The sequence below is a fragment of the Pseudonaja textilis genome, chromosome 2 (genome assembly GCF_049901715.1).
Source record: "Pseudonaja textilis isolate UNSWEBS1 chromosome 2, rPseTex1.2, whole genome shotgun sequence".
NCBI lineage: Eukaryota > Metazoa > Chordata > Lepidosauria > Squamata > Elapidae > Pseudonaja > Pseudonaja textilis.
Window position 1 is genome coordinate 22588581 of NC_141991.1, and position 22260 is coordinate 22610840.

A 22260-nucleotide genomic window follows, 5' to 3' on the forward strand; every position below is an offset into this window, starting at 1 on the left:
ATTTGAACTGCCAAATTGCAGGCAGCTGGCAGTCAACAGAAGTAGCCTGCAGTACTGCATTCTAACCACTGCGCCACTATGGCTCAAAATGCCGCAATATGTCACATGACGTGATTGAATTTGACACCCATGCTCTATTGTATTTTTTCACCTTTGCTACCTACTTCCCAAACTATTCCCTTTGATTTCACAGCAACATGCTGTACAAAAAATGAAACATCTGGAGGCCATTGCATTACTTGGTCCTCATGCCAGGAAAAAATGTGTCTGGTGCCTGGAAGATCCCTGTTAAAGGCATAAGTATAGAGCCTTTTTTTTTAAAATTGGCAATCACCAAAACAACACTCTTAACAACTCATGTCATTGTCAGGGAGGAACTGATTCCAGGACCTGTATCCTCAATTGCCTCTAATTTTTCCTGAGGTTATAAGTCATGTTTGGCTAGTAGATCCTTATAGAGTCAACATGCTTCATTTCTCAATTTATTTCCACCACCTCTGAGCCAGGAATTCATATCAAGTCTTCTCTTTTTGTTTAATAATACAGAGCTTGGAAAAGTTTTCTGCAAATCTGCCCCAGGATGAAAGTTGCATTGGTTTAATTGTCTGTGGAAAGCTAAAGGAGAAAATCAGTCCCCTTTGCTGCTGTGCAAAATCCCCCTTTGTCCCACCCCACTTTAAACTTCTTCGTGCGCCCATTCCTTTTGTCTTAAATCCATTCAAGGCCCCCAAAACATGGGCTCACACCGTCTTTGTCAGCCTTGGAAGCCATTTTGAGATTCGATGGTCCCACACTGCCACAATTGAGCCTGAGAAAGTGGGAGGGAGGAATTCATTCAAGTATATCTAGTTAGACAAAATAAAATTATTTTGTTTGGTTCAAGGTCATTGAGTGTGGCGCATAATGAATTGGGAATCTTACTTTAGGACAGACAGTGATTGGACCATGTGCTGTGGTGATGGCTGAGGGGGATGGATTTGTAGTTTTGACTTTTGCAAGGAAGCCCGGAACTTTCAGTTTCGGGATTCCACAAATGTGCCATTTACTATCCAAATAAAGTTACCTTTGAGATATGTCTGTCTCGGAGTTATTGATTGGAATGGAGGGTTGCCGGAACGCTGACACTCTTCTCATTCATATATAAGTCTGAACAATTTTAATCTTACTATTTGCCCCTTAGTCTTGGCCGGACGGCTATATGGCAGCGTTTCTCAGCTTTGATGCTTTTAAGATATGTGGACTTCGATTCCCAGAATTCCTCAGTCTGCATTGCTGGCTGAGGAATTCTGGGAGTTAAAGTCCAGCCATCTTAAAGCTGCCAAGGTTGAGAAACACCCCATACGGTTTTCCTGACTCTCCATACAGACACCTTATGCCATGGACGATGCCATTTGTTCTCTTCTTCTTTCAGTTTTCAGGAAAATGGGAAAAAGTGAAGGTGTCTGTGGTGCGACCTGGGCCTGTTCCCAGTGGTAGTCCCTGTGGAAACATCATCCCCGCTGATGACTTGATATCTACACCTCTGTTACCCACATCCCGGTAAATTTCAGTAAAAAAAACTAGAAAATAGAGATACCTCAACTTTGTGGCCGGGAACGTGTAGTTCAAACTGACAAATACAGGTAGTCCTCGACTTACAATAGTTCGTTTAGTGACCATTCAAAGTTGCAACGACACTGAATGGCACTGAAAAACGTATGACTGTTTTTCACAGTTATGACGTTTGCAGCATCCCTCTGATCATGTGATCAAAGTGCAGATGCTTGGCAACTGGTTCATATTTATGACCGTTGCTGTGTCCCAAGGTCACGGGTGATCCCCTTTTGCGACTTTCTTATAAGCAAAGTCAATGGGGAAGCTAGGTTCATGGAGCAATTGGATTACTAACTTATCAACTGCAGTGATCCACTTAACAACTGTGGCAAGAAAGTTCATAAAATGAGGCATTTTAAAATGTTAACAAATATCTCACTTTAACAACAGAAATGTTGGGCTCAATTGTGGTCATAAGTTGAGGATTACCTGTAGTGGTGTTTTTATTGCCGAGAAAGGGAAATACGAAGAAGGATTCTATAAGATTCTCAGTCATCCAGGTTTGTCATGGTTGTGCCAAAGGTGCTTTTTCAGGAGGCAACTGGACTTTCTTGTTTTTTTCTTGGAAGATGTTTTGCTTCTCATCCAGAGCTGAAGAAGCTTCTTGGATGACAAGCGAAATGTCTTCAAAAGAAAAAACAAGAAAATCCAGTTGCCTCCTGAAAAAGCGCTTTGGGATTAAGAGAGATAGATTTTGAGGCATATATTGGCAGGATCGACTCAACTCATTTCTCCATCCTATTTGATCTAAGACTGTTCGGGCTTGCTTTAACTATTAGAATAATTGTTTGTTTGTTTTTAATTTTTATTCTGCGTGTGATGTATCTATATTGATTCAGTAAATAAGTAAATCAGGAGACCGGGATGTGTAATATTTTAAATACTCAGTGTCAAATCAAGGGCGAGGATGGATTGCATGATTAACAGATTCTTAGTCTTCAAAAGAGCGTGCAATTTTTTGTTTTCTTAAAAAGATGGCATAGACACTAAAGAACTTTGCCAGGACAGATTGAGTAACTCCAATGTGTTTGCATGACTTTTCTTTGTCATAATTTATTCTACTTCTGTAGCTGATGTTTTTAAAGCATAAGAATGAAATATAAACAGCATAATAAACTATATTCACTAAGATACCAGAAATCTCTTGGGGGGGGGGGAGGGGAATAAAGATTAAGGGTTAAGTTGGCAGCAAATAGTCAATTAGTCAATTTTTCCTGGAAACCATATTGTTGTATTCTTACATTTGAAAGCCTTAATGATACTCTCTAGACCAGTGGTCCCCAACCTTTTTTGTGCCGCGGCCCGGTACCGGCATCACAAAATCATCCGCGGCCCGGTATCGGCGTCAGCACGCATGGCAAGGCGAGCTGAGCGACCGGCCAGCCAGCCGTCCCCCGCTTCTCCCCGCCACCTTCAACTCCTCCTTTGTACCTTTGTCGATGGGCTTCGGGACGGCTTCGGGACGGTCGCTCGGCTCGCCTTGCCATGCGTGCTGAAAGAATCCTCGCGCTTAGTTTTGTTCAAAGCCCCCCCATGAAACTAAGGCGCGAGGATTCTTTCAGCATCCAAACACCGCTTTCTACCCGGAAAAGCTCACCGGAAGCACTTTTTCATCAAAACAAGATGGCGGCACCCAGCAAACCGGCGGCCCGGTAGAAATTGTTCCACGGACCGGTACCGGTCCGCAGACCGGTGGTTGGGGACCCCTGCTCTAGACAAACTTTTCTCTGTAGCCATGATACCTGGTGCATTTAAAATGTACATAATATTATTTTTGTGTATGTAGCAAAATAACAAGCAAGTGGGATTCACAGAAGCCTAAACTATATGACGAACAGAAGTAGCACCAACTTGTGTTGCTTCTTCACCCATCCATAGCAGGAGGCAGAGATTCCTTGATGATGCCATTCCATGGCCTCCATAGCACGGGGTGCAAGAAAGCCTTCTTCTGCACATTTGATAAAGGTAGTCCTTGCTTAATGATGGTAATTGAGCCCCAAATTTCCATTGCCAAGTGACAGAGTCGTAAAGAGCGGCATCGTGTCACTCCACTGCTTAATGACCACAGTTGTGGCCGTCCCCGCTTGCCTTCTTTAAGCAAATCATCATGGATTATTAAGCAAGGTCCTCTCGTAACCATGACGGCTGGCTTCCCTGTTGACCTGGCTTGTTGGAAGCTGGGAAGGAACCTCAGAAATCTGGAGCAGCTGTGGGTTGCTGCAACTTTTGGAAATGCGGGCCGTTTACCAAACACCTAGTTTGCGATCACGTGACAACAGGGGGCACTGGAAAAGCTGGAACTTTGAGGATCGATCATAAGCAGGGGTAGGATTCTACAGGTTCAGACTGGTTCGAGCAAACACCCCTTGTTCCGATAATCAGCTTGCTTCGAACCAGTTCGCTGCAACGAGCATCGCAAAGCACACGATCACCGAATCGGTTGTTCTACCGGTGGTATCCCACCCCTGATCATAAGAAGTACAACTTGTTAAACACCACAGAAGCAAAATGTTGGCGCTACTTCTGTTCATCCTATAGTTTAGCCTTCTTGAATCCCACTTGCTTATTATTTCAAACAGTGGCTACACCAGTAGTCATTAACAGAGGACCGTCAGAAAATGCTACGAGTGCTACGTGAGATAGGTGCTGGAGACCTCTGTGAAGTGAATTGGCAATCTCATTCCGCAGGTACATTGTACTGCCACAGCCAGTCTGCCTAGAACAAGGAATCAGGTACACCATTAGAGTAGAGTTTACCCGTTCTGGAGGGCGTGAGCATTTGCAAGACGCTGCTGTACTCTTGGATTCTGTAAGTACTGAGATTGGTAACCTTGGCACACCTAGCAGAGGGAACCATAGCTGGAGGAGCCAGTTACAAATACCCAACCATATCCTCTTTTCTCCCCCTCTTTCTCTTCTGTGGAAGCTGGTACTGGTGCCTCGTTACTCCTCCTTGGAGATGTTCATTGCCGGGGATGCTGCCTCTATTGCTCGCAAAGAGACCTTTGAGCGCTACCGCTGTGCCCAGCAGGCTCGCCCTGTGGTTAAGGGGATGACCCCGGAAGCTTGCGCCAACTTGCTCACCAGCATGTCAGCCATCATTCACCAGGGGGCGCTCCGTGAGTGTTAAATTGCCCAGATTACAACTGCAACCCAAGGGGCTCAACAACCCAGAGGAATCATTCGTGTACTAAGGGAGGCTCTTCTACTCACTTGGAGGAAGATGGGGAAGGTTCAAAGTGAAGCCCTGATGAGATGGGAGAGATGGTTCCTGGAAACTGCAGGCCAGGGGTATCAAACTCAACTTCATTGAGGGACGCATCAGGGTTGTGTTTGACCTCAGGAGGGTGTGTGTGTGGCCGGTGGGGGGGCATGATCAGCTCGATATCACTTGCTCTGTTTTCGGCGGTGACCGCCTCCTGCAACCCTCTGCCAGCAAGAACCAAGCACCGTCCTCCCAGGCTCCATTTTCACTGGCAGAGGCACTGTGGGCCGGTCCTTTGCTGATTCCAGGGCGGCCCCTCCGGCCAGATCGAAGCCTTGAGTGGGGGCCTTGAGTTTGACACCCCCTCTGCTCTTGGCCTTCCCCATGTGTACCTAAGCAGGGTGTCAATATGTCCTGATAACCGCTTTTACCTAAGGTCTCCCTCCGTGAGGTTGCTTTTACCTTGATCCTGGCCTATACTCCAGATAGTTTTAAGTTGTCTTTAATTCCAACATTTAGAGTTTTCCTCTTAGTAGACAACAGGTTGCAGCAGCTTTACTGCAGTCTGAAAAGCAGCTGACCAGTGCTGGAGGATGGCTGTGCAGGGAAATAAGGGAGAGCCATCTGGATCTCAGCTATCTCAGATGCAGTCCCAGGGCCCCTCAGCTATTGTTCAGGCTGCCCTTGAACACTGGTTGATGGCTTTTCCAGAAGAGCACTAAAGCCTGGAAGGATGGTGAAAACTGCGTTCGAAATCAGCCTGAACCATATCTAACAGGAACTGCAGGGTTGCATTATGAAACAGCAGCAGGGAGACATCTGGCTCGTGCGGCCCAAACACCCCGACAGCTGTTTTTTTGGGGGGCAGCAATCCAAGGCAGAGATCAGCTCAGATCTGGCGTGCAAAGGGCCTCCTCTTCCACTCACCTGCTACCTCTCCCAGTCTCGCAGATGGCCTTCCAGCTGGGAGAGGCAGGAATGGAAGCAGGGAGATGCCAAATCCACAGGCTGAGCCACCTCCAAATCTGTTGCCCATGACAGCTGTGCTCTGGTTGGGACACACTTTTCTTGATGATGTGGAGAAGGGCTTGGTGGGGGGGCGTTGGGGAAGGCCAGCTTTCTTGCGCAAGAAACGAGGACATCGCCAAGCCAGAATAGAGACCATTGGGACTGGTAATGGGATATAAACCATGCCAGTTTAGCTTTCTGTTCATTCGCAGACAAGAGACGAATGGTCCAAGTGAGTGATCTAACCGAGCGCTGGGAGAAGAGCCCCGACTGTTCTCTGTGCAACCCTGGTAGCCTGCAAGCACAGACAGGGCTGACCCTGGCAAACCCCTTCAGATTTTCCCCATTACATCATGGACGGGCGATACATAGACAAGTGGGTCGTCCGGTCCGTTTCTGTGTGCCAGTGGGAAGGAGAAGCAAAGGGTTATCATAAAGAGCATATTTTCTCCGCTGATCGTTCTTTCCTTTGTCTCCAGCCTGCCAATGTGATCTCCAGGGATCTCTGAGCCTCGAGTGCAACCCAGATGGCGGGCAGTGTCAGTGCAAGCCTCACGTCATGGGCCGCCGCTGTGAACGCTGCACTCCTGGCACCTTTGGCTTCGGGCCCGGCGGCTGCAAGGGTGAGTGAAACGCGGCTTCCTTTCTCCTTAAAGCACAGGCCTGTCCCTGCCAGCCCAGCTGGTGTGCTGCTGCTGCTGCTGCTGAAGACAGGAACAGAAATATTGATCTAAGCTGGCTGCTTTTGCCGGCTGAGCATTTACTGGAAGTACCATTAGAGGCGGTGGAAATTATTTAGGTGGGGCTTGTTGGGGTGAAGAAGCAGCTTGCAAGGACAGGATGAAGTTCACCCTCCTACCTGCCTCTCTATTTTGGAAAATGTCTTTAATGGGAACTGGTCCTCTATGGAAACTTCAGCCCCATTCCATGTATGCATGGATATTTTTTAATCAATCAATGAGAATAGCGCTGGAAGGGAACTTGGAGGTCTTCTAGTATTCAACCAGTTGGCTTTGTCCCGAAGACAAAGTTAATGCAATCCTAAGTTGTATTAACAGAGGGATACAATCGAGATCAAGGGAAGTGCTAATACCACTCTATTAAGCCTTAGTAAGACCACACCTAGAGTACTGCATCCAGTTTTGGTCACCACGCTATAAAAAAGATGTTGAGACTCTAGAAAAAGTACAGAGAAGAACAGCCAGGAAGATTAGCGGACTGGAGACTAAGGCATACGAAGAACTGTTGCAGGAACTGGGCATGGCTAGTCTAGTGAAGAGAAGGACCAGGGGAGACATGATAGCAGCCTTCCAATATTTGAGGGGCTGCCACAGGGAGGAAGGGGTCAAGCTATTTTCTAAGGCACCCGTAGGCCAGACAAGGAATAATGGATGGAAACTGAACAAGGAGAGATTTAACCTGGAAACAAGGAGAAACTTTCTGGCAGTGAGAACAATCAACCAATGGAACAGCTTTGCCCTCGGAAGTTGTGGGAGCGCCATCACTTGAGACTTTCCAGAAGAGATTGGACTGCCATCTGTCAGAAATGGTGTAGGGTCTCCCTCTTGGGCGAGGGGTTGGACTAGATGACTTACAAGGTCCCTTCCGATTCTGATTATCTGTTACTATAACTCACAGCTTCTAGCCTGGTCCTTTAACCAGTAGACCAAACTGGTTCTTTTTCAGAAGACGAATCAATTCATAATATTGAATTCCCGTTCCTGCTAGTCAACTGAGGGGCCTCAAACAGCAAAGGAAAGGGGAGCAGTAGTGGGGGAAGGAAAGCTGCATTAGAAGTTGATATATAATACATCTTTCCGCTGCTCTCAGTAGAGTTGAGGAGGCTTTTCTATAATCAGCATCAAATTATTAAGAGCCCAGGTGGCGCAGTGATTAGAAGGCAGCACGGCAAGCAAACTCTGCCCACAGCCTGGTGTTCGATCAGGGTTGATTCGGCCTTCCTTCCTTCCAAGCTGATAAAATAGGGACCTAGGTTGTTGAGGGAAATACACAAATAATGCTCACATTGTAAATCGCTCAGAGACTCTCACAAAGCATAATGGGGCAGAATTATGTAAACCTAGTTCAGTGGTGGGATTGGAAATTTTTTACTACCGGTTCTGTGCACGTGGCTGGGTGGGCATGGTGTGGCTTGGTAGATGTGGCTTGGAGGGCGTGGCAGGGGTAGGATACTGCAAAATCTCCTCCCCACCCCACTAACCTGCTTTCCAGCTCCGTTCTCCTGTGCAGGGCAATAAAAGAAGACCCAGCCAATCAGCTGGGACTCAAGGGGAGGCAGAGAAGAGATGGGGGCGGGGCCAGTCAGAGGTGGTATTTGCCGGTTCTCTGAACTATTCAAAATGTCTACTACTGGTTCTCCATAATTGGTCAGAACCTGCTGAATGCCACATTTGACATACATGCGATTGCTACTGCTGTAATTCACTTCTAATTTCCATCTGTTTTACCTTCTGAACCCTTATGGACTGTTTTCTGCCTTCCTTCATCCCAAGTCGGAAACTCTCCAGGGCTTTGTCATGATACGGTTTCTCTTCCTCCTTCCAGCATGCCAGTGCAACAGCCAAGGGTCCCTGAGCAGTTTTTGTGACAGCTTCAGTGGACAGTGTCCATGCCGGGCAGGTGTTTTTGGGCTTCGCTGCGACCACTGCCAGGCCGGTCACTGGGGCTTCCCAAACTGCCGTCCATGCCAGTGTAATGGCCGAGCAGAAGAATGTGAGTCGCGGACAGGCAGCTGTTTGCATTGCCGGGGCCACACCGAAGGAAATCGGTGCGAGAGGTAAGGAAGGAACGGCAACTGTGTGCTGAGAGCCGACCCTTAGCTAATAGGTGTAAGTCCATCCGGGATCTCCTGCCTGGAGTTCAAGATCTACAGCAGCCTGGAATATTGGTAGTCCTCGATTTATGGCCATAGTTGTACCCAAAATTTCTGTTGCTAAATGAGACAATTGTTAAATGAGCTTTGCCCCATTTCATGACCTTTCTTTCCCAGTTGCCAAGTGAATCACTTCATTGTTCAGTTAGTAACTTGACGGCTTCCCCATTGACTTTGCTTGTCAAGAAGGCCGCTAAAGTGGATCACATGACCCCCGGGACAAGGCAACCGTCATAAATGTAAGTCAGTCACCCAGCACCTGAATTTCGATCACATGACCACGGGGAAGTTGTAATGTGAACAATTACCGTAAGCCACTTTTTTCAATGCCTGGGTAATTTTGAGCAGTCACTCAATGAATTAAGTCAAGGACTATACCTGTATGAAGTATATTTTAATGTCCTGCGCTTTAGAAAGGTGCATTTTGTTTTTGCTTCCAATTCAAATAATTTCCCAGAAAAGTTTTGGGTTCTTGTCACATCCAGAATTGTGATGTGCAGAATTGACCACACCCTGTACTTCACTGCCCTCATCTCTGAATACAAACCAGGGTCATCATCCATGTACTGCAGGATCATTAAAGAGGGATACCAAACAACCTGGCTCTGAGAACAATGCGAACATTTAAAGTTTAAAGGCAGCTTTATAAATAATATTCCTATTGCTATTCCTACACTTTCATTCAAACAATAGACAAGGTTTTTTTTTCCAGAATATGATGGATTTTTTTTTTCACACGTGATTTGATGGTAAATCGGAAGCTTAATTGTTGGTGAACTTACACTTCTTGAGACATACCCGGCTATTCTGGAAGCACCTATCCAGCCAATAACCTTTTAATCAAAGTTTATGCCTTTTAATAAAAAAGTAGTAATCTGAAAAGGTGCTACTAGGTTCTTCCTGACTTTTGGCTACCATAGACTACCAAAGTCCTCCTTCAATAGCTTAGCTACTGGTATCATTCTTTTGTAACTTTTAGCAAGTTCCTTTAGGCATTTTCTCAGCGTTTTTATCACTTTCTTGGTAGCCTAAAGTCTTTTGTATCAATCTTTCCAGCCAGTTCCACTTTTCTACATTGTTCCTTTATTTGTAACACTTGCTCCTTCTTCTTCCTCCTCAACATTTTTCCATTCCTCCACTATTTAGGCTTATAAGTGCTTAGAGCAGGGGTCTCCAACCTTAGCAACTTTAAGACTTGTGGAGTCCAACTCCCAGAGTTGCCGAGCTTGGGGACCCCTGGCTTAGAGTACACTACATTTTAGTTGTAAACATAATTTAGAAAATCTATTTGCAAAAAGACATATGCACAACTATGTATACCATGGATTATTCATCACAATCCTGCCATTTGTCCAGGAGTCATCATCCAGTGGCTCTCTCAGACTCGGAAGCCAAACAAGGTTGGGCTTCTTTGATAGCTTAATAGTAAGATGAGAAATCTTCCAGATAATATTGTAGCTGAAGGCTAACTTGTAAGTTGAAAAAATGCACACTATGGGAGAAGGTATTCCTGCCCCCCCGCCTCAAAAAGAATACATACAAAAATATAAAAGCACTAGTTCAGCCCCATTCAAATTGGTTTTTTTGTAAGAAGTGAAAGCTTCATATACAATATTTTTTTTCTTTTCAGTCCTAAATAAATATCTTACACAGGGGTGGGATTCCACCAGTTCGCACCTATTCACTAGAACCAGTTGTTAACGTTCTAAGCAGTTCAAAGAACCGGTTGTTAGAAGAAATTACTGGCCTAATCCTGTAAAGAAGGCAGGAAGGAAACTTTCTGGTGTTGCTTACAGAAACTGCCTCTCCATTAACCCTTATTACATTCTTGGCAGGACTAGACTTCCTGTCTCTGGAGTTTTTTTCCCCTCCTTTACTGGTACTTTGCTTGTGTGGAGTGACCATTCAAAGTTACAATGGCACTGAAACAAGTGATTTATGACCATTTTTCACACTTACGACTGTTGCAACATCCCCACAGTCATGAGAGGCCAGGCGAGAAGATGCGTGCCTCAATGTGAGTGATATTGAGTTGGCCACGCTCAGCCAATAACATGACCACCAAGCCATGTCCACCCAGTCACATGACCACAAAGCCATGCCCACCACCTAAGCCACACCCACAGAACCGGTTGTTAAAAAATTTGAATCCCACCCCCCGACCTTACATACAACAGCACATTGCCTCTCATGTAGTAGAGATAAAACAAAAGTAGCTCTTGCTAAGTAAAAGCATTATGTAGTATGTATCAAAACTGGATCGTGGGAACAAATGGACATGGAAGAAAAATGGAAAGAAGTGAAAGAAACCAAACTGAAAGTAGAAATCATGTATGAAGATGTAGTGGAAGAGAGTTTTTGTACTATATTAGCATACTCCAACCCTGACACCTGATTGGTCCACATGGACCGCGACCTGATTGGCTGACTTAATGGCCGTGATTGGCGTGCTAAGAATCTACCGCGATTGGCCGAGCTGATCGCGGGAGATTCAATGCGATGTCATTGGCCGCCGAGCCGTGAGCAATCCCTATATGAAGGGTTGCCGCGGCTCCAAGCTTTTATACTGATCTATAACTAAATAAAGAGCTGAACGTTCACTATTGGTGTCGCGTCTCTGTGGGAACCGATCTAACCGATCAAACAGTTTTAGTCCTATCTTAGCCATGAAAACCAGCTGGGTGACTTTGGGCCAGTCACACTCTCTCTCAACCCAACTCACCTCACAGGAGTTGTTGTTGTGGGGAAAATAGGAGGAGGAAGGTGTGTTGGACATGTTTACCGCTGGTATACATATCTATATACGTATATAAGAAGTGAAATACCACTCATGCATCATCACAAAATCTCCAGAACCATAAAGGCTACAAACTTGAAATTTGGCGCTTATGTTCCTCTTGGTTTCTAAGTACTCACTAAGAAAGAAGTTTTCAAAATGACCATCACAGCATTAGTATTTTGCATATTATTATTAACACGCTCTGATGCTAAAGAGTTCCACTCCCCCTCCTTCCCCACTTGAAAAGAAATCTGTTCCAAATCCAAAACACAACAGAGAAGTTTCAGTTTTACTTTCACAGCAGCAAGCAGCTTTAGTACAGAACAGTTGAGCTAAGCCACGCCCGGGCTTCTTGTTGTCTCCTTGCTCACACAGAAAATACTGTTTCACTTTCCAAACAGCCCTCAACTCTCTCACACACTGACAGGACGCTAGCCAGATGAATACTGATGGATGCTAGTAGGCAGAGGCAGAATTTTTTTCCTCTTATTTTCCTCCCCATAAATTAAGCCCGACTACATAGGTTTGTAGCAAAGCACAGGTATAGAGCTAGTAAATAAATGAAATAGGAAAAAAAAACCCTGTTCCTAAAGCAACCTCTTCCCTTATATGCAGGTGCGTGGCTGGCTACTATGGGAACCCAGCACTGTCCTTGGGTGGCCAATGCCGTCCTTGCCCTTGCCCCGAGGCTCCTGGCTCTGGACGCAATTTTGCAGTCACTTGCCATCAAGACAACCCCTCCGGAACTGTGATGTGCAGCTGCCTTGGAGGTTATACAGGCAAGTCCAGGTTTGGGGCACGCGGGCAGGTCTTCATTCACCTTGTGGTAGGATTGGGGGAGTGGCTCTCTACAGCACACCAGCTGCATTGAAAGAGCAGATCACAATCCAGTCTGGGAGGCTTTGGGGGAGTGGCTCTCTACAGCACACCAGCTGCATTGAAAGAGCAGATCACAATCCAGTCTGGGAGGCTTGAATTGAGGGAGGGGAAAGACGTTGGGTCGGGTTGGGTTATGTTGGGAAGACAGGTGAGTTTGCTCCAGTAAACAACATTCGTAGCTCAGGGTTGAAATGAGGGATCCTGGGGCTCTTTGAGCTCGGTTGTTTTCTTGCAGACGTTTCATTACCAAACTAGGTAATGACATCAATGGTAGGGGGGTTGGGTTTGCTTAATTTATATTCTAGTAGCTTGCCCTGTCAGTACTGGTGGGAGTGACCTTGGTGATTCTTTGGTTGGGCTGCTGAGTTTGCTCCTGTTTGTCCCAGCCATTCCAACCAGCACTCTTCTTTCACATAGGCCCGCGCTGTGACGAGTGTGCTCCTGGTTATTATGGCAACCCCTGGCAGGTTAGAGGACGATGCCAGCCCTGCGCCTGTAATAACAACATTGATCTGGCAGACCCCAAATCCTGCGATCGACGCACAGGCCAATGTCTTCGCTGCCTTTACCACACTGAGGGAGACCAGTGTCAGCACTGCCAAAGAGGTTACTATGGCGATGCCACTCGACACACCTGCCGCCGTAAGTGTCTGCTGCAAATAATGACTGCCTGGATTTTACCTTACCTTACCTTACAATACCTTACCTTACAGTACCTTACCTTACCTTATTTTACTTTACTACTGTACTTTACCTTACCTTACCTTACCTTACCTTACCGTACCTTACCTTGCCTTACCTTATTTTACTTTACTACTTTACCTTACCTTACAGTACCTTACCTTACCTTATTTTACTTTACTACTTTACCTTACCTTACCTTACAGTCAGGGGTGGGTTTCTACCAGTTTTGTCCACCTCTGCAGAACCGGTAGCTCTGAAGAGCAGCAGACATAGAACGGGTTCTATGTGTGCTGATGTTTTTACCCACCTGCCCACCTGGGCTCTTACCTGATCTTTATTTCCTGATTTTTCAAGTTCAGCTGCAGAACGAGGCAAAGCTGCAGTTAAAAAAACAAGAAAAGAGGGCTGTTTCAAAGGGTGCTTCTCGGCAGGCAGCGTGCTAATGATGATTAACAGGCGCGCGGCTCACAGCGGGCAGGGAAGCTTGTAAATCCCGAACTGATAGTTAACCCTGTCGTATCCCACCCCTGCTTACAGTACCTTACCTTACCTTATTTTACTTTACTACTTTACTTTACTTACCTTATCTTACCTTATTTTACTTTACTACTTTACTTTACTTTACCTTACCTTACTCCTTCCCAACTCAATCGCGGTGACTCCGGGTGGCTTAAGAGGATAAACCCCAATCCAAAAAGCAATAACCACACACCCCGACCCTTGGCAGTATGAATCAGATGAGCCATTTGATTGGTTCCATCTCACTCTGGGTCTCCAGGCCCATTGGCCGAACCACATCTTCATGGCCTTGCAAAAGAGAGTCACAGTGGAGGTCAATCTTATCTCTATGTGGATGATGCTCCACAGGAAGGGAAGGAGCCGCCACAGAGAAGGCCCTTCTTCTGGGTCCTGATAGATGGACCTAATTAGGAAAGGGGGCCCATAACATTCCCGGCCTCACTCTGGGGAGTCGGATAGGTATGACTGGGAAAAAGACAGTCCTTCAAATCTTATTGAAACATTTACTAAAAGATTGTGAAGACTGTCTTGTTAAAAAGACACTCTGCACAATCTTACTAAAACATTGGTGCTAACCTATATCTCCCAGCCTTCTCCAAAATAAAAAGTTTTGGTTTATGGTGCCCAATGAGACTGGCTTCTTTTTAACCGGCATATTTATTTGCTTTTCTGTAACGATGGTTTGATTTACTAATTGGTGTATCGTTTTTCCTTCAAAGAAGTGGGGTGAATATCATAGATATTTTTTCTCCCTGCAGGTTGCTCTTGTAACTACCTGGGTACTGTGCAGAACAAATGCTCCTCACGGGAGCAGTGCCAATGCGATCGGTACAGTGGGCAGTGCCAGTGCCTACCCAATGTCCAAGGACAGAACTGTGACCGTTGTGCCCCGAACTTCTGGAACTTAACCAGCGGGCAGGGCTGCCAACCCTGTGATTGCCATTCCTATTACTCATTGAGCCCCGCTTGTAATCAGGTGAGTCTGAGCTCTGTGCTAGGCAACGCAGGCGTCGATGTCTTGGGCAATGTTATGTTGAAAACTGGAGAGCTTCCAGTGTTGGAAGAACAGTGTGGGCCACAACCTGGAAGACTCCGGCTTGCAGGAAGCTCCTTGGTTGGTAGGCTGGGAGAAGGGGAGGAGAATTTAATTCAGCTGTAATTCATAAGCTTGATAAGAGGATAAAAGTGGGCTGGAGTCGTGATGGCGCAGTGGTTAGAATGCAGTACTGCGGGGCTAACTCACTGCTCATTCCAGGAGTTTGATTCTCACCAGGCTCAAGGTTGACTCAGCCTTCCATCCTTCCGAGGTTGGTAAAATGAGGACTCCGATTGTTGGGGGCAATTCTGTAAACTGCATAGAGAGGTCTGTAAGCATTATAAAGCAATACAAGTAGGCCTCAACTTATAACAATTCATTTAGTGACCGTTCAAAGTAACAACGGCACTGAAAAAAAGTGACATGACCATTCACAGTTACAACCTTTGTAGCTGTCAGCTCTGAGATTCAGCTGCCAAGATTATTTTAAGGAATGCAAAGGGTGGTGGTGGTGGAGGAGTTGGAAAGTTCAAGGTTATTTCGTATGCCGCATTAAAAAAAATTCCAGCTGCAGTTAATTGGCTCTCGTGATTAATGAAGTGTAAAAAGTGGGAGGAGAGAAAGGTGGATTTTGTGAAACGCCCGCTGAAAATGACTTTCAGTTTGGAGATTGAATAGAAGCACCAGAGCTGTTCCTAATAAATCATTTGGAGATTATACTTGTCTCGGAGTAATTGATTACCATGGACAATTCTGGATGCCTCACAGTAGCATCCCCATGATCATGTGATCAAAACTCAGATGCTTGGCCACTGGTTCATTGTTACAACCGTTGCTGTGTCCCAAGGTCACATGATCACCTTTTATATCCTTCTGACAGCAACTGTGAATTTAAATAGTTTTGGGCAAGAAAGCCATATTGTCCCAAACTGGCTGATGTCCATAATTTTACACCTTATCTACAGCATCTGTTTGTTGTCATTTCTTCCACCTTGGGAGTGTGCAGATCTTGTTAGTCATTCAGGAAACCAAAACAATGAGTACTAGTACTACCTTTATTGTAAGATTACAGGAACAGCATACTTCGCCGAAAACTAGGAAGGTCCTTTCTGAGATGCTTTCTCTACTCCCATCTCTTCTTTGGACTCCGTTTTCTATTCTTAGACCATCGTCTAGACTGGAGCTCTTCCTTCTGTCTCCCAAGGTTATTCTCACAAATTTAGATTCTATTGTAGCTCCCATTACCTCTATTGGGAAGATAATCAGGCTTTACACAGAATATGCTTCTGCATGTTTTAATATTATGTAAAGTAAAGGTTCCCCTCGTACATACCTGCTAGTCGTTTCCGGCTCTAGGGGACGGTGCTCATCTCTGTTACAAAGCCAAAGAGCCAGTGCTGTGCGAAGATATCTCTGTAGTCATGTGGCCGGCATGACTAAATGCCAAAGGCCATTGGAACGCTGTTACCTTCCCACCAAAATGGCCCCTATTTTTCTACTTGCATTTTTTTACATGCTTTTGAACTGCTAGGTTGGCAGGAGCTGGGACAAGTAATGCGAGTTACATGACACTAGGGATTTGAACCGCCGAACGGCCGACCTTTCTGATCAACAAGCTCAGCGTCTTAGCCACTGAGCCACCCACGTCCCTCTTATTATTCTTACTGGTATTATTAACATAGTTGCCGTTATTGCCACTTCTTCCTACCTCCTCTCCCATGCCTCATACTGTATTTCTACCTCTGCCCTGGTTAGCAGGCTGGGGTCCTCTAACGGCACCTGTCTTTTTGTAGTTCACAGGGCAGTGCCAATGCCGGCCAGGATTCGGAGGCCGCACCTGTTCTGAGTGCCAGGAGAACCATTGGGGTCAGCCAGGTCAGCAATGCAGAGGTAAGAGAGAAAGCAAGATGTGAAACTCTGTCAAAATGGCAGATTGCAGAATTTAAATCTATTTTGGGGGTAGGGGGTGGGGTGGGGATAGCCGGGTTTCTTTTAAAGCAGGGGGCCCCAAACTTGGCAACTTTAAGACTTGTGGACTGGAGAATTCTGGGAGTTGAAGTCCACAGGTTTCCAAGTTTGGAGACCTCAGTTTTAAAGGCAAAATAATGTCTTACATCTAGTAGAGTCTTAATATTCCTATTTAAGTTCATGGGGGAAAAAAACCCCAAAATTTCATCACTGAAAAGCAGCATATTTGCAGTGTTGATTTATTTGTTCCAAAAACTGAAGAAAGTGTTGGAATAAGGTAAACAAGTCCTCCTCGGAGATTGTGACAGCCAAGTGTGCAATTATATCTCTGAAAGCAGGCAAGCAGGCAAGTGGATGAAATTATCCTTCTTTTAAAACAATCCTACCTGAAATAAGGGCCCCCATGCTGAGAAAATAGAGCTTTTATTATTAATGGGAATAGATAGAATGGAAGCACACAGATACTCCTCAATTTACGACCACAATTGTAAGCTTTTGTTTCCATTGTTAAGCCAGAAAGTTAAATGACTTGCACCCAATTTTATGACCTTTCCCAAAACTCGTTAAACAAATAACTGCTTAATGACCACATGATTAAATACATCATGTGGTCATTAAACAAACCAGGCTTATCCCATTGATTTTGCTTGTCGAAAGCCAGCTAGAATGATTTTTAAAAAGCGATCATGTGACCAGAGACGCTGCAACCATCGCAAATATCTATGCTGGTTGCCATGCATCCAAATTCTGATCATGTGACCATAGGAATACCGCAGCAGTCGTAAGTGTGAGGACTAGTCATTTTTCAATGCCCTTGTAACCAGAGGTGATATTCAGCCAGTTCTGACCGGTTCTGGAGAACCAGTAGGAGAAATTTGGAGTAGTTCAGAGAACCGGCAAATACCATCTCTGACTGGCCCCGCCCCCATCTATTCCCAGCCTCCCAAGTCCCAGCTGATTGGCTGGGTCTCCTTGCACAGGAGAATGGAGCTGGAAAGCAGGTTAGGTGGGGTGGGAAGGGAATGGGGATTTTGCAGTATATCCTTCCCCATCCCTCAAGCCATGCCACCAAGCCACGCCACGCCCACAGATCAGGTAGTAAAAAAAATTGAATACCGCCACAATTTGTAACTGAACGGTTGCTTAATGCATGAGTTGTGAGTTGAGGCCTGACTGCCCGTACACAATATAGGAAAATGGGTTTGTTGTCTGAGGTTCAGTTCAACTTGTTAAAGGAATTAATTCTGGGAAAATGAAGCTCTTCTGAACTTAACTTGCTAAGAGGCACTGTGTAGAAGAGCAGAGAGAGTGGGCTAAGCTTCTTGTGTGTGTGTGTGTGTTGTTGGCAGCCTGCGACTGTGATCCCCGTGGGATTGAGAAGCTGCAATGTCATCGTGCTACTGGGCACTGCTCCTGCCGCCCGGGGGTGTCCGGCGTGCGCTGTGACCAGTGCTCCCGTGGCTTTGCTGGCGATTTCCCTGCCTGCCAGCCCTGCCACCAGTGCTTTGGAGACTGGGATCGCATTGTGCAAGATCTGGCTGCCCACACTCGCAACCTGATGCAGCGGGTGCAACAGCTCCACCAAACGGGGCTTGCTGGCACGTTCGAGGGTCCCTTCCGTCGGCTGCAGGACAAACTGAGCGCCATCCAGGCTGTGGTCAGTGCCCGCAATGCCACCGCCACTGCCATCACTCATCTCTTGCATAATATGGACGATGTGCGGTAAGTCCAAAGGCAGCCCAGCCCCAACCTTCGCTCAACTGAACCAGAACCAGAATAGAGCTGGAAGGAACCTTGGAGGTCTTCTAGTCCAACCCCCTCAGGCAGGAAACCCTATACCATTTCAGACAAATGATTGTCCAGCCTCTTCTTAAAAACCTCCAGGGATGGAGCACCTACAACTTCTGAAGGCAAAGCTGTTCCACTGGTTAATTGTCCTCACTGTGGAGAAGTTTCTCCTTAATTCCAGGTTGCTTCTCTCCTTGATTAGTTTCCATCCCTTGTTTCTTGTCCTGCCCTCAGGTGCTTCGGAAAATAATTTGACCCCCTCTTCTTCTTTGTGGCAACCTCTCAAATATTGGAATACTGCTATCATGTCCTTCTTTTCTCTAAACTAGCCAGACCCAAATCCTTCAACTGTTCTTCATAGTGTTTGACTCTCCAGACCTTTCATCCTCTTACTTGCTTTTCTTTGCACTTTTTCCAACCTTTTTGGGAATTTTGGTGCAATGTTTTTGTAATGTGGTGACCAAAACTGGATGTGGTATTCCAGGCACGGTCTTACTAAGGATTTATAAAGCAATACTAATACTTTACGTCGACTCAAAAGTTGGAGTCGGCAGGAGCAGAAGAGCAGGGATTAGGCAGGGTTCATCATTCTGGGTGCGTGTTTTGTAAGCTAGAGGTCTCCCATTAATTAAAAAAAATCTCCAGTTGTTCAAAAGACTTGCCCAGTTAATTTGACCACCGAATTGTTTTAACACCTATTCAAGACCTATTGTATTCACCCAATACACCTGCTGTAACAAATTAAAGTACACATTTAGAATGAAGTCAGCTGATTTTATTTTAAAGAATGGAATGGTTCCATCCCAAGCAAGTTTCTGCAGAATTAAGTCATTAATTCAAAAGCAATTATTGGATAAATTAATGAAGTCATTAGCTCAAAGGCCATTAATTGGATAAACCATAATTAACAGAGTTCATACATCCTGCTAAACTATAAACTGTGATGAACATCTGGGTTCACAACACATCCCAGGACCAAATGAAACAAATTATGCCGTTGTATGTATAGTAATATATGAACACCCATGCACGTTTCTTTTTCTATTGTACACTAGTGTTTTCTTGAAACAAAAGAAATCCTAATAATTACTCTTTAATATAAAGATTAAATTTCTTTCCAGTTCTTCTTAGCCTAACCTAATTTAATAATCCCTCAAATCCCCATCTTCCAAGAGGTGTAACTCCAGGGATTAGATGTACTGAATAAACTGTAGGAAGTTAGCACCCACCCCTCTCCTAGAAAAATGAAATGTTTTAGGATATATTTAAAAAGGCAGAATATTTCCCCTAAAAGAGAAGTAGAAACTCAGAGGCAGAACTACTCAGCCCCACCATCTTTGTTAATGGGCCATTAAGGCCTGGCCAGTCTATTCTACATAGCAAAGATCTACCTCCTTCAAGCAGAACCGTAATAGGAATTGCCCAAAGCCCTTTCATTACATCATCACCCAGCCAGAGTCAACCAAGCCTGGGACTCAATAGACAACCTACCAAGTTACCTCTGCATGGCCCCATGGGAGTTTGACAGCCAATCAGAACACAAGCTCAAATTCAAAGCCCAGCAGAGGGCATAAAACCCAGGGACTCTCAGCATCTCTTCCCCTTTTCTTTGCCCAAGAGCTCCAAGGCAGGTGATCCTGTCCACGATTAAACCATCTTTCCAAACAGCCTCCATGTTCCCAGTCTTTTTCCCCTCTTGGAACTGAACCCAGATGGACATTTCTTCCAACAAAACATTGGAGAATGTATCTCTGTCCCATCAGGGCTTGTTTATTAGTTTCCCTCTATAGCAATATGTTGACTATAGAAAACTGCTTTATATCACCTACCACCCAAATCACATTCCTGCTGGCAGTAGCTCTTCCAAGAGTAACATGGATATGAGGAATTTCTGGATACAGAGCAGTTGTTTTTTGTCCCTGAACTCTAGTCTCTCTAATTCAATTTTTATCAAACTTGGTGGCTGGAGAATTCTGGGAGTTGAAGTCCACACATCTTTAAAGTAGTCCCTAAAGAAAAAGCATCGCATTGGATTAACAAGTCTGGGGAAGGTATTTCATGTCTCTCTCTTGCTCTGATCAGGCAGGAGATAGCTGATATAACAGAAACCCTGACCCAGCTGGAGGGATTGCTGACAGCCACCCAGGACAAGAATTTTAATGCCAACCACGCGCTGGGCACCCTGGAGCGTGGTGTTCGGAGCCTCAACTTTAGCCTAGCAGACCTGAAACACCAGCTTAATGTTCTCATAAACACCAACGTGTTGGGTAAGTATTGTCTATCATTGTTCTGTCTAGAACAGTGGTCGCCAACCAGTGGACCAGGGACCACTGGTGGTCCGTGAGAAAATTTTGGTGGTCTGCAGAGAAATGTCACCCCCAAAGCATCCCCCAAAGCAATTAATCCAGGCTGCGCAGGAACACAAGGCTGCGCCTCCCACATGGACCGTAGGAAAACAAGGCTTGTGTCGCTTGTATTGCAAACAACATGAGGTAGTGAGAGGAGGGGGAAAGGGCGGGGGGGAACTTGCCCCACTCGCCCACGCGTATCGCCTGGCCACCAGGCTGCTTCTTTCTGCTTCTTTCTTCTTCTGCTTTTGGCTGCATGCAAGGAAAGCAGCAGAAGTCTTTCTTTCTCTTCCCCAAACTCCACCAGAAATGAGTCTTTGGGACCCTGCAAGGGATCCTGCTCCAAGAGGCTGTGCCGGCACAAGAAGTCTCACAAAGACTCATTTCTGGCAGAGTTTGGGGAGAGAGAAAGAAAGACTTCTGCTGCTTTCCTTGCATGAAACCAAAAGTCTCTTTCTCTCTTTCTCTCTCTCTCCCCCCAACCCCGAGAACGGAGCTAGAGATGGTATCCTGCAATCCCAAATAAAGAATGATCAATTGGTGGGAAAACGGGATGGGGAATTTTCCAGCAGACTTTTTGGGGGGATATTCCCAGGGTCTTTGTTCTGCGGGATTTAAAATTATGACTCTGGTGGTTCCTGAGATCCAAAAGCTTGGCGACCCCTGGCATAGAAAACAAAGCAATCCCCAACTACAAATCCCTTGCCTATATGTATCCACAGGGTGTTCTTCTCTGCATCCCTAGCCTCTGTGGAGCTGCTCGGCAGAATAGGGATTAGAGTGTAATTTTTTTTTCCCCACTCTTAAATTTGACCTGCTCAACACTACAAGTAGTCCTTGCTTAACATCTGGTTACTTAATGATTGTTGCTGCCCAGGAGAAGTCCCTGGGATGCTTATTTTAAATAATTCCTCTCCTGGCAGGGGCCTATGACAGCGTCTACCAGTCCTTTGTGCAGTCACGCGAAGCAGAACACCAGGCTAATACCTCGACCTTGGCTGTGCCCAGCCCAGTCAGCCAATCAGCTGCTTCCAGGCATCGCACAGAACACCTGATGACGTCCCGAAGGGAAGCTTTCAATCGGCAGAATGCCGCCAGCCGCCGAGGGCTGGTGGACCTCTTGACACGCACCCGAGGGCTGAGCCTGGATCTGATTAATGAGAAGGTGAGGGAGCATGGGAACAGGATGTTTCAAGCCTACTAAGACAACACGAAAAAATTTCATCTCTTGTTATTTTATCCCCATCTTTATTATTTTATCCCTTGTTATCTTATCCCGTCTTTATTATTTTATAAGTAACTCAAGGTTTGGTAAGCCTGCCTAATATTCCTTCCTCCTCCTATTTTCCCCACAACTCTGTGAGGTGGGTTGGGCTGAGAGAAAGTCACCAGCCCAAAATGATCCAGCTGGTTTTCATGCCTCAATCAAGATTAGAACTGACAGTTTCCTGGTGATTGGCCTAAAATCAGCAAATCAGCTTTCGTGCCTAAGGTGGGACTAGAACTCATGGTCTCCTGGTGATTGGCTAAAGTCCTTAAACTGTCTTTCATGCCTGAGGC

At 45.7% G+C, this 22260-nt stretch overlaps 1 protein-coding gene across 2 annotated transcripts in view; it reads left to right on the top strand.

Annotated features, from left to right (window-relative positions):
* Positions 1–22260, top strand: part of LAMB2 (laminin subunit beta 2) — a 63874-nt gene that overhangs the window by 29772 nt on the left and 11842 nt on the right. For both annotated transcript variants that reach the window (XR_003375641.2, XM_026717937.2), the window contains exons 15-26: positions 1412–1539; positions 4282–4402; positions 4520–4712; positions 6286–6429; positions 8372–8603; positions 12094–12257; positions 12775–12999; positions 14319–14536; positions 16390–16486; positions 17914–18286; positions 20435–20619; positions 21624–21865. Coding sequence is in view for 1 of the 2 variants with exons in the window: in XM_026717937.2 (XP_026573722.2) it covers positions 1412–1539; positions 4282–4402; positions 4520–4712; positions 6286–6429; positions 8372–8603; positions 12094–12257; positions 12775–12999; positions 14319–14536; positions 16390–16486; positions 17914–18286; positions 20435–20619; positions 21624–21865 (2322 nt within the window). In the remaining variant the exon portion in view is untranslated. The remainder of the gene's footprint in view (positions 1–1411; positions 1540–4281; positions 4403–4519; positions 4713–6285; positions 6430–8371; positions 8604–12093; positions 12258–12774; positions 13000–14318; positions 14537–16389; positions 16487–17913; positions 18287–20434; positions 20620–21623; positions 21866–22260) is intronic.